General features: G+C 46.7%; 1 protein-coding gene across 1 annotated transcript in view; it reads left to right on the top strand.

The window, feature by feature from the left end:
• Positions 1–2,930: 2,930 nt before the first annotated feature.
• The window catches only part of LOC119391228 (E3 ubiquitin-protein ligase MIB1-like), a 36,129-nt gene continuing 24,183 nt past the window's right edge, over positions 2,931–14,876 (top strand). The window contains exons 1-5 of the mRNA XM_037658902.2: positions 2,931–2,943; positions 3,917–4,085; positions 6,732–6,793; positions 9,956–10,112; positions 11,822–11,883. Of these exons, the coding sequence (XP_037514830.2) occupies positions 2,931–2,943; positions 3,917–4,085; positions 6,732–6,793; positions 9,956–10,112; positions 11,822–11,883 (463 nt within the window). The remainder of the gene's footprint in view (positions 2,944–3,916; positions 4,086–6,731; positions 6,794–9,955; positions 10,113–11,821; positions 11,884–14,876) is intronic.

Here is a 14,876-nt window from a genome sequence, read left to right on the forward strand (position 1 = left end):
TACAAAATTTGACAATATGACGGAATTTGACAGTGTCTAGAAAAATCACCCTTGAGTACAGAGGTCTCTTCTTAGTCTTCGAATCCCTCTGTTCTACGAGAGAGTGTCCGTTAAAACCCCCATCGTTCTTTTCTCCTGCATAGAGCGCACGAAGCAATATGTTATGTTGTCTCACACAGAAACGGTTCATGTGCTAGATCTCTTTTTGGGATTGATGCCGAATAAAGGCATGACATTTAGAATCCAAGCTTAGTAACAAGCCTGTCTTTTCCGAATGACCTTTGTGCACTATCGCGTGTGAGAGTTCGTTCTAAACACCAGTCCCGCACTATATATGCTTCATATTCTCCCAGTTATAAGCTTTACGCTTCAAGACGTGACAAAACAATAACGGCATAGCTCGCAACAAATTTTTATACTGCATGCAAGTAAAGTTGATTGCTCAAAGTCAACTCTCATTTTGCAGGTTTGAAGTTCGAAGGGATACACTGCGACGCTTGCTGTCGTAGAGATATTACGGGCACCCGTTGGAAGTGCGAAGTTTGTTTCAACTATGATCTCTGCGACGAGTGCTACAAAAGAGGCAAGCACTACCAAGACCATCCCTTCCTGCGTGTCAGAAAACCCGGTGGTTCAGCGTAAGTGCCGATAAACTTGCCATAGCTCTTCGCTGTCGCTTCATTCTGAGCTGTTCACCGCTGTCGAACTCTCCCTAACTAAACAAACGCGACAAAGGGAATATTAAACATGGACATCGTTATCTGCTTGCCTGTCATGGTGCATTATTACCTGTCAACCAACTAGCTAAGTTGATTACTACGCTCACCTCTATCTTGTCCAGTCCTAATCTCCATCTACTTCCTCATGCTAAGTATATCATGCAACTTGACGAGGTTTTATCAGTGTCCGGACTTTATAACTTTGTATAAAAAGTATTACTATTTTTGCCACATGTATACATGTCATTGTAGTGTCCCATACTCACTCATTTTACAGCCTGCTATTGTGCTGTGTAACAACCTTTCTTCTGTTATACAGCTTAATTGTTATTGTTTTTCGTGCCGCCAATCTACGTAACAATGGCGACGTTGTGGCGTCCAGCCAATGAGGAATGGTGAATAGAAGTTAAACACGCCTCGTTACACGATGCGGCTCTCTATTTTTTACTCTCCACTAGGTTTAACCTTCTGAAGCGCTGAATAATTGGTTAAAAACAAATTTCATAGTAACTTTTGATCACGACAACCGCCCTCATGAGGACAGATTGTTTTTCTTTTGCGCACCCTACGCCACTAGATATCAATATGTGCATGTTCGAGAAAGTTGCGAAAGCAGTGCTCAGCTGCAAGCACGCAAACATTCATGTAAGCATGTACTTTTCGCTGTGCGGACTATTAAAAGTCCGCACAGTGAATTTAATAGTCGACAATAAGTCTACTATTCTCGACAATTAAGCCCTTGTGTTGCCTTTTTTTAGCCTCCCTCTTGTTACGCCTGAAATATTGCACTCTCTTTTCTATTACTTTGTGTCTACTGAATGACGCACATGGGCTATAGGTTGCCTTTGCACTTTCTTGTTTGCACTTCAAGCATCCCCGATTGCATTCATTTGACCCAACCTTACGTCTTCGAGTCCCATCGAGGCTTCGCCAAGTAGACGCTACCCTTTGGTGTAGAATATATGGTTGGACGTTGCGTTTACCAACGCCTACACGTCACGCATTGCGATGGCCGACACCGCAACCTCTGACCACTGCGGCAATGAAGAAACAATTAAGACATATTTTTTGCGACTGCCCGCACTACAGTGCACAGCGACTATCCCTTTGCAACGCGCTCAACAAATTAGACGACCAGCCTCTGTCGGAAGAAATAATTCCACGCCATCGACATGACATAACGTCGCAAAAGAAGGCCCTGCAAGCGCTACTGCGCTTCTTGGGATCGACCCCGCCTTTTTGAACGAATGCAATCAAAATGGCCTTCCTGTGCATATGTGCCTGCGCGCGCGTGCGCGCGCGTGCGTGCGTGCGTGTGTGTGTGTGTGTTTGTGTGTGTGTGTGCGTGTGTGTGCGTGTGTGTGTATGTGTGTGTGTGTGTGTGTGTTTGTGTGTGTGTGTGCGTGTGTGTGTATGTGTGTATGTGCGTGTGTGTGCGTGTGTGTGTATGTGCGTGTGTGTGTGTGTGTGTGTGTGTGTGTGTGTGTGTGTGTGTGTGTGTGTGTGTGTGTGTGTGTGTGTGTGTGTGTGTGTGTGTGTGTGTGTGTGTGTGTGTGTGTGTGTGTGTGTGTGCGCGCGCGCTCTTTGTTCGCCTTTAGTCGATCATCTTGCAAAATGAAACGTGAAATGGATCAGAATGAAGCGTGAAACCACGTCCGATGTTTCTATTCGATCATAACCTTTAGAAAGCGCGAAGCGGCGATATCTGTGAGATCCACGATGCCACGGTACCGGAGCCGCGTTATTTCAGCCAGCAAACAAAGTGAGCCATGGAGCCTTAACGCGATCCGCACCTACCGTTTCCCACCAAGGACTTACCGAGATGGTGACAGCTCTCGATGACGCTATAACAGGTCGAATGCGCTGATGTTTGCTGCGGGGCGTGTCATGAAGCACGTGTGTTCAGTGTCCGTCCATGTCAAACATGAGCAATACATCTGTTTACTCAGAAATTGCACAGTAATGGACCACGCGGCCTTCGCGTATACCTGCCCCCGCAAATATATGCACGGTTGCCATTTCTAAATTCCGAGTAAAAGTGTTCTTTGTTTATTTGACAAATATAGTCGATAGCGCAATTCTTGTAAAGTGCCCGTTCCCGTTTCAAAGGCATGACTTACCGATGTTTACAGGGAAAGAGTTCCACCAAGAAAAAAAACCAACAAGTTGGATAGGACCACCATCGTGAAGGGCGGTAAGTATGTGTCGACGATGACCTACATATGTGCATGCTCACGTGAACGTGCAGCCGCAGAGGAAAAAAGATTAGCGCAAGTGATCACCGATGAACGGAGCAACAAAATCGCGAATAGCAAAAGAAATTTGGGCTTTAGGATTGGCTACTTTCTGCCGGCCACTACCGCTTTAGATGATGCCTACTGCTTTCTCCTTGTCATGCTGGGAAACAAGGCGCCCAGTGTCGCGATTTCCCGCTGCGCTATTCACCAATTGTGCTGATCTTTGTCCGACGCGACTGTACGTGGATACACGCGATAAATGCATCACTGTCCCGTGTTTCGTGTGCTAGTTTATGTGTGGCCTTTTGTTAGTTTCGAGCACAAACACGGTTCGTGTACTTGTGTCGAGTGTGCCTTTTCTGTTTGTCCCTTTCCTTAGCCTGCGCCGCCATCATGTAGAATGCATTACCAACAAGCAGACACTGCCACCCTCATTCACATAATTCAGTAACCCAATGTTTATGGCATTGCTATAAAGACGAAGATGATCAACATCAATTTCTTTTAAAATATAGTTATGAATTATTGGCTATTTTCGCATTGTCTTTCAATTCATCCTTTGTGACCCAGATGTTCCATTTCATGAAGACAGAACGTTTCCTTGACCGATCAGCAAGTGCAGACGTGTGTCCCAAGAAAGCGAAAGTAAAACGAAAGACGGCGACTACTTTTCTATTTGTTTATTACTACAGCAGTTAATTATTTAGGAACATCCTCCTTTCAATAGTATCCATGGCCTATCTTTCGTAGCAGAAGATCCGCCATTGTTCAGGATCATCGCCATCGTTATCAAAACACTCAGTATTACGCGAAAGGACATTAGAAATACGATATGCCAAGAAAGTATAAATGTCAGGGGAGGTTCCTGTTATGAGCCATCGCGTGCGGCGCTAAAATATCAAGGTCACAAAGCTCTGAATCGGTGGCCTGTATACACTAACACGTGTTTATGCACCGCAGATGTCAGGTTTCACGGAATCACCTGCGACGCCTGCGATCAGAGAAACATTCCTGGAATTCGCTGGAAGTGCGACGTGTGTGCCGACTACGACCTGTGCTTGGATTGCTACATCGACAACAAACACGCCACCCACGCCTTCTTGCGCTACGACAGGCCTAATGGCCGAAGGTGAGCAGCTCTAGGAATTATTTACAAGAATTTAGAAAAACAACGAACGAAAATGGAAGATTACTAGCCGGCATCCACCGAAGTAAGCTGAGCGGCAGTTTGCCAGTATGGTCTGAAGTCATCTTCCGGCAACTTTCCTAATCTGGTCCCTCCGTTTGTAATTTTTTAATACTTACAATAACCCTCCACAGTGGTCTAGTGGTTATGGTGCTCGACTGCTGACCCGAAGGTCACGGGATCGAATCCCTGCCGCGGTTGCCGCATTTCCGATGGAGGCGAAAATGATTGAGGCTTGTGTACTTCGATTAGGTGCACGTTAAAGAACCCCAGGTGGTCGAAATTTCCGGAGCCCTCCCCTACGGCGTCCCTCATAATCATATCGTGGTTTTGGGCCGTTAAACCGAAAGAATCCTCAATACGTATAATAAGTCGCATTTGCCATCACAATAAAGTTTAGTGTCGCAACAAAATCGACGTACTTAGCATCGAGTTAGTTACAGATGCTTAACACAGTGGTCATACAGCAGTGTCTGTGTAACCACTGAAATAATGGACGATGAGTGACCACACACATGCATTTGTTCGCTTTTTCCTGCTTTATTGTTCTGGCATATAACTGATTTTATATAGACCAACGCGCCATATAGACTGAGTGAGATATCGTCTAGACATGGTCTCACAACAGCACGCCAACATAGAGGTCACGTGGGTCAATCGATTCTGTCTGTGGGAACCAAGCTCCTTGTGGGACCAGCCCATGTGAGGCTGGCCCTTACAAATACTAGGTGGAGTTCCATGGTTCAAGATTTCCAGTGGAAGCGGCGTCTACGGGGACACATTGTCTTGTATACATATGTATCATTTTTTTTTTCTGAAAGAGCCAAGTCCATTTTAAGTGAAACCGAGGTAAATGCAGTTTTTTGCTGCTGACAATATGGTCGGGCCCGCTCCAACACTTTTTTGCTAGTGTGCTCCTGTCACCAAAATACCTCGACCTATATTGCGGCTGAAATCTTATAGGAGGTATGCACTTGACGTCATCCGCGAGGAGCGCTACCAGCGGGGTCACCATTTTGACGGTCCGCGCACTCGCCGCACGCGCAATAAACTTGGTGCACGCGTTGTGTCCGAGATCCGTACGGCACAAACGACTAGAGACCTACGCAGAACACACCCTGCACGCCGACGCACGGACAACACGGATGGCGAGTACGAACGGACCTCCAAGATGGCGTAGCGATGGTGTTGCCGCCTTGCGGATCAAGGCTCAATGTATACCCCCTATAGGCCACTTTCGTCGGTATTCAGGAGTAAAGTTGGGGTTTGGCTCTTATACATTGGAACATCTCATTTGGGCTTGAATTGGTTACGCAAAAGAAGTTTAAATGACAGCGAGTGAACGACATAGCAATATTTCGCGACAAAATTAACACACCATCCTTGCGCTTTCGTCTGTCGCGTCCTTTGTTGCATGGGCGTAATGGCGACGACTAGACTTGTCGAGCATGTGGTCCTTCCAGGCAACAGGCGTGTCATTCTGGACTGCCGGCAGCGTTTTCTTGTTCTTCGCATATGTTGATGGCCTTCAAAAATTGCTTCAACTCTTCTTCTTAGCTTCTTTTCAGCGGATTTATGCCGCGCCGTTTAGGACCACTTCTTTTTAAAGGAATAGATCGGTGCTTAATATCTTCATTTCAGTTGTCTTTCATTTCAAATATACCGTCTTGGAGCGAAAGAAGGACATAGTACCGTATAGCGCGAAACTTGAAAGGAAACACTAATTAAGACGCAGAAAGAATTGGGAAAGTCGGCCTCTTATTCCTTATACTCGAGTTTAGCCCCACAACATCGTAACTTTCAGTAAGTACCAACCTGCCCAAGAAAAAATAATTATGGAACGAAAGCACGATAGCAAAGCTAGTAGGACACAAATGAAATAGATTGGATGCGGCCATGCTGGTTGTTTTAGTCATGATTGTTGACGCAGTGCTTATTTAATGGATCCGGCTCAGTTTGATTCTGCAGGCTCAGAATTTGGCTCATTTTTTAATGTAAAGTGCCCTTTTCAGTTCACTTTAAAATCAGGAATTGCCACATTTTGATTACAAATGTTTTAAAAGTGAAAGATACTTAGGCGGGCTTTATACGTTCCCGCGAAACTTATGTTAGCCCAGTTTCGGTTTCTGGATTTGGCTCTTTCAAAAAAAAAGCGCCTCATAATCTCATGCTCATTATTCCAGTTAGCAGTCGCGGCAACGATATTTAGTATTTTGCTGTGCCCACGTATTTACGATTACGTCAAATCTTATCAACTGCCCGTCTAAACTGTCGCTTACACATCACACTTTGTCGGATGACGACACGTTATATTATTCGCAGCCGCTGTTGCTTTTTCTCTGTCGCTGTTCCAACCTATAGCTGCATAAAATGTTCTGACGGTGGGGTTTTTTTTTTTTCACTGCGCAATCTCCTGCTCTTCTTCGTGTTCTTGTAGTGACGAACGGAAATGATGTGCCACACCCATGCTTCTGTTGACTGTACACATTATGTCTTTTTTTCACGTAGAAACTACACGACCAGCAATTGCCACTCGCGGATAACTAATTTATTATTTCAATGCCACTCTTGTTTAAAATTTTATTCCAGCATAACGGTGCCCCCGAGACATTTACCGAGCGACGTGGAAGCCGGAGCTATGCCACATGACGGTAAGACATAAATAGAAGAGAAAGAAATATAGTGTAAAGTTCTCGGGAAGCAGTAAATTGTGATGACTGTTCTATAAGCCACCAACTGAAGCCAACCAGTATCTGTTGTCGTTAGAGCGTTGCTTTGCTGAGAGACAGCATCTCGTAAAACAGCTTCGGAAACACTCATTAAATTATGGATAGGACTGATATACTAGTATTAAAGAGGCGAGTTAGCCTAGTTGGTGCGGATTGACTTCAGACGTGACCAATAAGTGCAAGGAAAGGATAACAGACAAGGTGAAGACAAAAACGGGGCGCGGCGCTAAACTTCAACTAAAGATTTACTCGCAGAAGTGAATATACGTCTTTTCTGCGAGTAAATCCTCAGTTGAAGCTTATCGCTGCACCCTGTATGTTTTATTCCCCTTGTCTATTGTCCTTTTTTTTGCGCTAATTAGTTACGGTACCTCTGAAGTCGACTGCTTCACCACCTCCTGCGCCTCGGTGGGACAGGGGTGTACTACACAGGTATATTTCATCAGGTACTGACAGAGCTGGTCATCAGTTGCTGCTCCTCTCACCTAAAAATATATCAAGACCTCGGGCTCTACTCTAACTTTATCTCAAAAACAGAGCAAGCAACACAAGGACTCGCTTGTCTCCTCTCGTTTGTCTTCCTTCGTCCTTGTGTTGCTTGCGCTGCTCAACGGCGAAGCTGCAGATTGCTGGGCGAAACAAAGATTCGTCCGTCCTATATACGCAATAACACCTAACGCTTACAGTGGAACCCGGCTATATCAAACTCGGGCAAATGGAATGAACCTTTATATCGAACTATTCGATCACGACAATGCTTTAACGTCAATGCATAGGAAAATCAGAGGCTACATCGAACAAAAACAGCCGGAAACTTCATATATATCAAACATCGGACAGCGGGAAACGCCCCAAGAACTTAGCTTTCCCTGATAAAATTTTGGCTCTTTCTCACGGACGGGGACTTTCCCGCTTGTATTTGGGAGAGTGAGCGGTGTGATTACGAGGAGGCTGCGCGCAGCGAGTAGGCACTACCGCTCGCCATCCCGTGCTTTCCGCTTCCATCCCCACGATTCCTCGTCGCACCGGCTGCCCGTCTTGCGGGGTCACCGTTCGCTTCTCCGCTCGTCTGTGACCGCAAAGCTCGCGATAATCAATACAGTCGAACTTGGGGGGGAAAGGGGCCCCGCGTTGCCGCTGCGTGCAGCATCCTAAGAAGCACGCTTAGTTAGATTTTGAGAAAAAAAATCCATGCAGTTTCACTCAACGTGATAGTTATAGGAAGTGCGGAGCAGTGATTCGCCTGCCCTTCCGTGACGCTGGCGTTCACGGGCAAGCCCGCGCTGGCGTGCCAAACGTGGAGCCTGCTCGACGTCCATGGTGGGAGAGGAAAGCTTCATTTGTTATGCAGTGGCGCCCTCGTTCTTCCTCCTTTCCCTCCTCCTCACCCTGGCATCACTCCTCACCTTAAACTTCTCTTTCCCACCCCCTTGCTACAACGTATTATACACGGATATGCTATGCGTTACGCTCTCCCACCTTTGTCTTCTCCTCAACCTCACATCTCTCCTCCTCGCCCTCACCTCTCTTTCCCACCTCTTGCTGTACTATACTACACACGGCTGTGCTACGATGTGCCCTCCCCTCCTCCTATCCCTCGTCCTCACCCCTCACATTCCTTTCCCACCCCCTTGAGTTTGAGTTTATTTACCACAAGTACAGTGCATGTACAATCTGTGGTGAAAAAGACGGGATAAAAGGTGCGTACTATGCTATACATGGACATAGTATAGTACCCTCGCTATGTTATACTATACATGGATATGCTATACATGGTTTTGCCTGAGTGACGCCAAGCAACGACATGAGATGTACGCCATGATATACATGAGCTATACGACAGCCCGGGCCCCTAAAGTGTTCCGCACTTAAAACAAGGCCGACATTAGTGCCTAGGCAAACAATGCCTCCGGCACCCGACGAGTACGCACAGGTGCGTATGAAGATCTTGAGGCTCTATTTGCATCGATACCCAACGTGGTAGCTTAGCACGTACGGTGTCGTGCTGCTAAGCTTGAGAGCGCGGGTTCGATTCCCGGCGACGGCGGCCCATGGGGGCGAAATGCAAAGAACACCCGTGTGCCTATATTCAGGTGCGCGTTAAAGAACCCCAGGTGGTCGACATTTCCGAGGCCTCCCACTACGGCGTCTCTCATATTCATATTGCAGCTTTGGGACGTAAAACCCCAACAATAATTATTATTTACATTAATACCATGTTTTCTCACGTATAACCCGCCCTTGTATATAACGCCGCATCCCCAACTACAAGTCGCGGAAGAATACAAATTAAAAAAAAAAAGCGTATTTCCGTGAAGGTGTCTTGCTTACATTATCATTAGGCAGTGCCGTGAAGTCAACTTGCGCACCGAAATTCGCATTGCAAGTACAATCATTTCGTTAAAAGTTTGGCATCGAATTATCCTATATTTCGAACTAATTCCCGTTTTTTTGCGAGTTAGATATATGCGGTTCCCATTGTATGTGCCATAGAAATTGGGTTAGTCTCACTACTCACCACTGCTTCACTAAAAAACGAAGAAGAGAACACATGGGCGACAAACACCAATTAAGATGTCTGAACAGACGCAAGCAATAATTGAGAAATACTATAATTAACCATCGGCATTAACCCAGTGATAAATGCCTGGCTGTATCTTTCAAAGAGTTGACTGTTGGGCTAGTTGGTGTTTAGACATGGGAACCATCGTTAAAAGCCCAACACCACACAACACAAGAGAAGACCAGACGAGCACATGCGCCTGTGCTCGTCTGGTCTTCTCTTGTGTTGTGTGGTGTTGCGCTTTTAACGATGGTTCCCATATCTTTCAGCTTCGCTGGTTAACATCTGTACGAAGTGCTTGGGCGGGGATCTCTAACGTGAATCCTAACCAACTCGACAAACGGTCTATTCTATTCTGACGTCACGCGGTAAAGGAGCGCTTAATTATCATTTTAATATAAGCGATTTTTCTTATGAACGTGGCATTTTCAACTTATTGCAAAGCCAGAATACCCTCTTTATATTATGCAAAAGCCAGCTGCGCACAATGCCGCCTTTTCTTTTTCTTCTTTTTTTTTAAGATATCGTCTGCGACGTCTGTCGCGAGGATGGAATTTTCGGCACGCGCTGGAAATGCCTGTTGTGCTACGACTACGACCTATGTAGTTCCTGCTACGCGGGAGGCAAGCACAACAAAGAACACGCCTTCCTCAAGCTCAACAAGCCCGGCGGCGTTGCGTATGTGTTGAACATTTTATGTAATTCGCAGTTAAGCTTCCCATAGGTCCACGCGCCTCGTTCACGGATCACTTTCGGAGTAACACCACATCACTATTCAAGCCAGTATCTTAAAGGGCCCCTAAACCACCCAGAGCTCAAAATTTAGTTGTGGCGTTGCAATCGTGCACGAGTCTACAGCGAACGCTGGCGGAGTTGCACACGTCTTCTCGTTTCGCTCTTTCCTTCGCTAGGCTGCGTTCATCGGCTCGCCTGTCCACCTCTCCGAGTGCCCTTCCTCAGCGTCCGAGGTGGAAACGCAAGAAGCGCGCGCATCTGCTAGCAGAAAACAGGCTCTTGTAAGCCCACTGACAGCGTCTGTCGCTCGCGACGTCACCTACCATACAGGTGATATGACGGCTGTTATCGATAGAGGAAAGGCACGGAGAGGAGGACGCGAGCGTCTGTTGGTGGTTTAGGGGCCCTTTAAAGGGACACCAAAGTGAAGCATTGAATCGATTTAGGTTGATAAATTGTACTCTAAGAACTCCAATGTCCTTAATTTCACCATCACAGGTTTATTAATAGCGGAGAATTCAGAGGTCGAATTCTCCTTGTTAAATTTCGCGCCGAAATCTAAGCGCGTGACGTCACGAACTTCAGAGGATATTTTGCGTATTTTGACAGCATTGGCTCAACGACATTTCAAGAAACTTGGTATGTGAAGTCTATGGCCCACTCAGAGGACAATGTACTTCATTTTTGCCGATTAGGAGCTGCGTAGTACCTAGTAGACGCCGTCAAAATCTACGACGTCACGGCGTTTAATGCGGGAATTTCAAGATGGCATCGCCACCCGCATTTTTCTTTTTGCTCGTTTCCTCGCTTACCAAGCGTCTTCTCGTGGCAAGCATGGTGATTTTCGAATTGTGAAAGAGTACTTTACTAACCCGAGAAAAATTGTTTTTCTCTTTAGTGTCCTTTTAAGGCCGTTTCACATTGCGTAAAATACAGTGATTTTCAGGTTGCGAATTCGTTCGCAGCGAAAAAAAAACGGTGCATCGCTCTCGATTTCATGCGAAAGCTATGTGGCCATGCGATACTGAATGCTAATAAGATATTTCCCTTATAGTAGTGCACAATGCTGGCCTTTGTAATAGTTGGCTATGCGCGGCATGTCAGAATTTTTTCTTTTATTCATGTTGGCTCGTACAATGTACTATATGTAGCGCAACACTGCTCAAGTGGAGGCCTCCCAACCCAGATGAGCTGACATACGTGAATAAGAAAGAGGTTATTTTTATGTGCATGTATTCCCGATTACCAGGAAAGAATAGCCAGGCCCCAATAAAGTTTTGGTGGAGGTGCCTGATTCCGCCCCATGCTCTTCCCCACCCCCTATGTTCCTCTCGAGTCTTAAGCCCTGGTCCATTGTGGTAGTATACAGTAGTTACAGTGCTCGGCTGCTGACCCGAATGTCGCGGGTTCGACCCGGCCGCGGCGGTTGCATTTTGATGGAGGTGAAATGCTAGAGGCCCCTGTATTGTGCGATATCAGTGCACGTTAAGAACACCAGAAGGGCTAAATTCCTAGAGCCCTCCACTACGGCATCTCTCAATCACATCTTGGTTCTGGCTCGTAAAATTCGAGATATGATTAGTCCTAAGCCCTAGGCCGAAGACGGAAATTAAAGCTGTTGATTTTCAAAGAAGATCTCTCGCCGTTTGCAGAACGAGAGTGCCTCCTAGGAAGACAACGGCCAGGTCACAACTAAGCTATTTCACACCCGGAGGTAAGCAACTTTACGGCGGTAAAGTATGTTACGATGTATTCTCTGAACAGGAAAACTGTGACAAAGCGCAGGAGTAAAACATAATTCAGTAAAGAGAAATATTATCTTAAATTATAGAGTTAACAGAAAAATTTGGGCGCACAACGTGTGCGGAGGTTTTCAAACAAGAGAATATGACAAAAAAAAAATCAATGCACTATGAATAGCAAGGGCACGTCGACCTTTCCGCACTAATTACTTTGGTGTCATAACTTTTCGCAACGTATATGATCGGTCTAATATTTGCAGTTTTTCAATAAACACGGATTATATTGGTAATTCTAAAGACCGAAAGACTCAACCTGGTGAAATTCAGTAACTCTGCCTGCCCAGAAGCCGACCAGTGGTCAAAGAATAAGTTACAATCTTAACGCCAGGCTAACGTTATTAGAACACCTTGTGGTAGAAATTCGAAATTCAATATGTAGAGCTTTATAAGCCTTCCTATCGTCCTTGTTCAGCCGCATAGGCATAATATAGAACAGTGAAAAAAATATTATTATGCCAATCATCATCATCATCATCACTGCATGCATTAGCGGGTCTGCATCCCCACAGACCCGCTAAGCATGCATTCGCGTCAGAAACATACAAAAATAGTTACAGATCTCACGCGAAGCGGCACCTGCGCACACTGCACACATGACCTTTCAAACACCGCGTGCCTAAATCGCTTGCTTGTCTTGCAGTGAGTCCACTGCGACAGCACTAACCAAGGCATGATGGTTGCTTCTCAGACAACACGTACGTTTGCCAGCGCACGATGGCTCACTCTTTCTCGCCTTGCGTACGCCGCGCCTCGCGGTTTAGTCAATTTGCAAGATGTCGCTTTGTGGTCAATTAGCGCTTTAAAATTCTAAATCTGCAATTGGCTATACTATCGATGGGTAAAGACGGGACAGCACAAACTGGGGCCCGCACCGAGTGCTCCGGTACGTCAGACAAACCGCAGCGCACGAGCGCTATCTCGCAATCCTGCTCTGTCGTGCAGCTAGCAAGCATTAATGCTCACTAATTAAGTAAGCAGTAATGCTTACTGTGGTGCCTATATATCAGTTACGCTATACGCACGACAGTTGTGCTCCATCTGCGTCTTCCACGTGGCGTATATAGGTACGTACTGCAGCACCATGCAACGAGCCCTTCCGATTGCCGGCGAAATTCTCTGACAACTCCTTAAAGGAGTCTAGAACCACTTTTCCACGTCATCATCGAATGACCTCAGTATCGGAGTTTATTGCTTCACGAATCGATTGCCGCAAAAGTTTCTCGAATCCGTCAAGAACGAGCGGAGTTACGTGATTCTCTCGGCCCGACGAGCGCGCTGGGAGCTACACAGTGACGGATGGCACGGGGGAAAGAAAGTTACGTTAGTGCACGTCGTGACCTTGAGCGCGCGCGATGAAACGCTATCGCTCTTTCCCTTTGTGATTCGTGTGCCCTAGTGTGGCTCACTGTGTAATTCTAGCATACTGTGGAGCGCGGCGCCGGCACGTGAGGTCACACCGTGGCGAGAAGCGCATCCAATCCAAACGCCGCTTTTGATTTATGTCGGCTATTCGCCAATAGCATGCTATCTGTTGTTCAACATCAAACAGAAGGCGAACCGCCCGCCGAAGAAAGCGAGGGCGGGTATCCGTAAGAGAATAGCGCGCTTGAGAAGATGGCAACTTCTCGCTCCGCAAGTAAGCTCTCTTTGCCGCGTACGAATGCAAGATTTGGCTGAGCTGTTCAAAGCAGTGTCCGCTTTCAGAAGGATCTGTTTGAACGCAATGGCGTTAAAGAGCTCGTTTCGCAGAAATGCCGGTGGCGGCGTCGGCGTCTTTGGCTGTGAGCGAAAAATCAGCGTTGTCCGTGAGCGAAAATTCGAGGCAGATGCAAATAAAGAAACAATAAAAAATATTTGGTTCGAGTGGGACCGGGCATTCGATACTGCGACCCCTTGCTCCGTGAAGCGGTGCGTTTAGCCGCTCGGCTACCACGCATACAGCCTCTAGCACGCTAACGACGAGCTATTTATGTACCATTTAGCGTTGGTGGCATGGGCATCTCGGAGGTTCTTCAGTGGCTTGACACTGCACCCGCGAGGCTAGCGACTGGGAAGGTGATACGAACACGGTCCGATTGCGCTATGACGTTCTACTCTTGAGAGCGAAGCTCAAGCGTCCTCGAAGTTTTCTCACCAAGCCCGAGTGGTGGTTCAATACCCCTTTAAATAGGCCACGAAACGCAGCCGGTTGCTCCACACAACAACATGGCACTTGATTCGCGCTTTAGATCTGTGCGAAGGTAGTTGTCAATAATTTTATCTTCGACTGTTCATTCAACAAGGTTACAGCGGATGAACGCTGTCATTCGGAAGCTTGACAAGCCTGCATATCTCCCGGTATTCGAGGGCTCATGGCAGTTGAAATGCATGCATTTCAACACCAAACACCAAAATAAAAATACCAAGTTAACAAATGAATGAAATATCATCGACGAATAATTTCGGTGTAATCTCTTTTCGGTGTCGTATTTAAAAAGTTCGCGAGTAACTGTCGCGAAGAGCAGGTAAGCGAATAAAATTTCACGGAAGGACGGATTCACAGTAACGCTGCTTAAAAAAAATGTCCCCACCTCCCCGAAGGGAATCGTGAGGAAATGCGAATGCATTTCTTGCGCCAAGAGAGGGTACCGTTGCCGTCAGACATTCGCCTTCACCGACTTCTGCCATCGCCTTGAGAGGCGCCCAGCCAGCGAACGGTCGAGAGTGAGGCGCGAGCGGAGGGGAGAGTGGGGCGCCAGCGTTCTCGGCTCGGCGTTGGCGTTTCACAGCGGCGTCTCGAGCACACATTTCCTAAGGTCCCTCCATAATTTATTGAGGGACATTAACATTTCCGGATGTTCTTGAGAGGCGCCCAGCCAGCGAACGGTCGAGAGTGAGCAACGCCACCTAGACCGGCGTTGGAGTG

Source organism: Rhipicephalus sanguineus, chromosome 4, assembly GCF_013339695.2.
Source record: "Rhipicephalus sanguineus isolate Rsan-2018 chromosome 4, BIME_Rsan_1.4, whole genome shotgun sequence".
In the NCBI taxonomy this organism is placed as follows: Eukaryota; Metazoa; Arthropoda; class Arachnida; order Ixodida; family Ixodidae; genus Rhipicephalus; species Rhipicephalus sanguineus.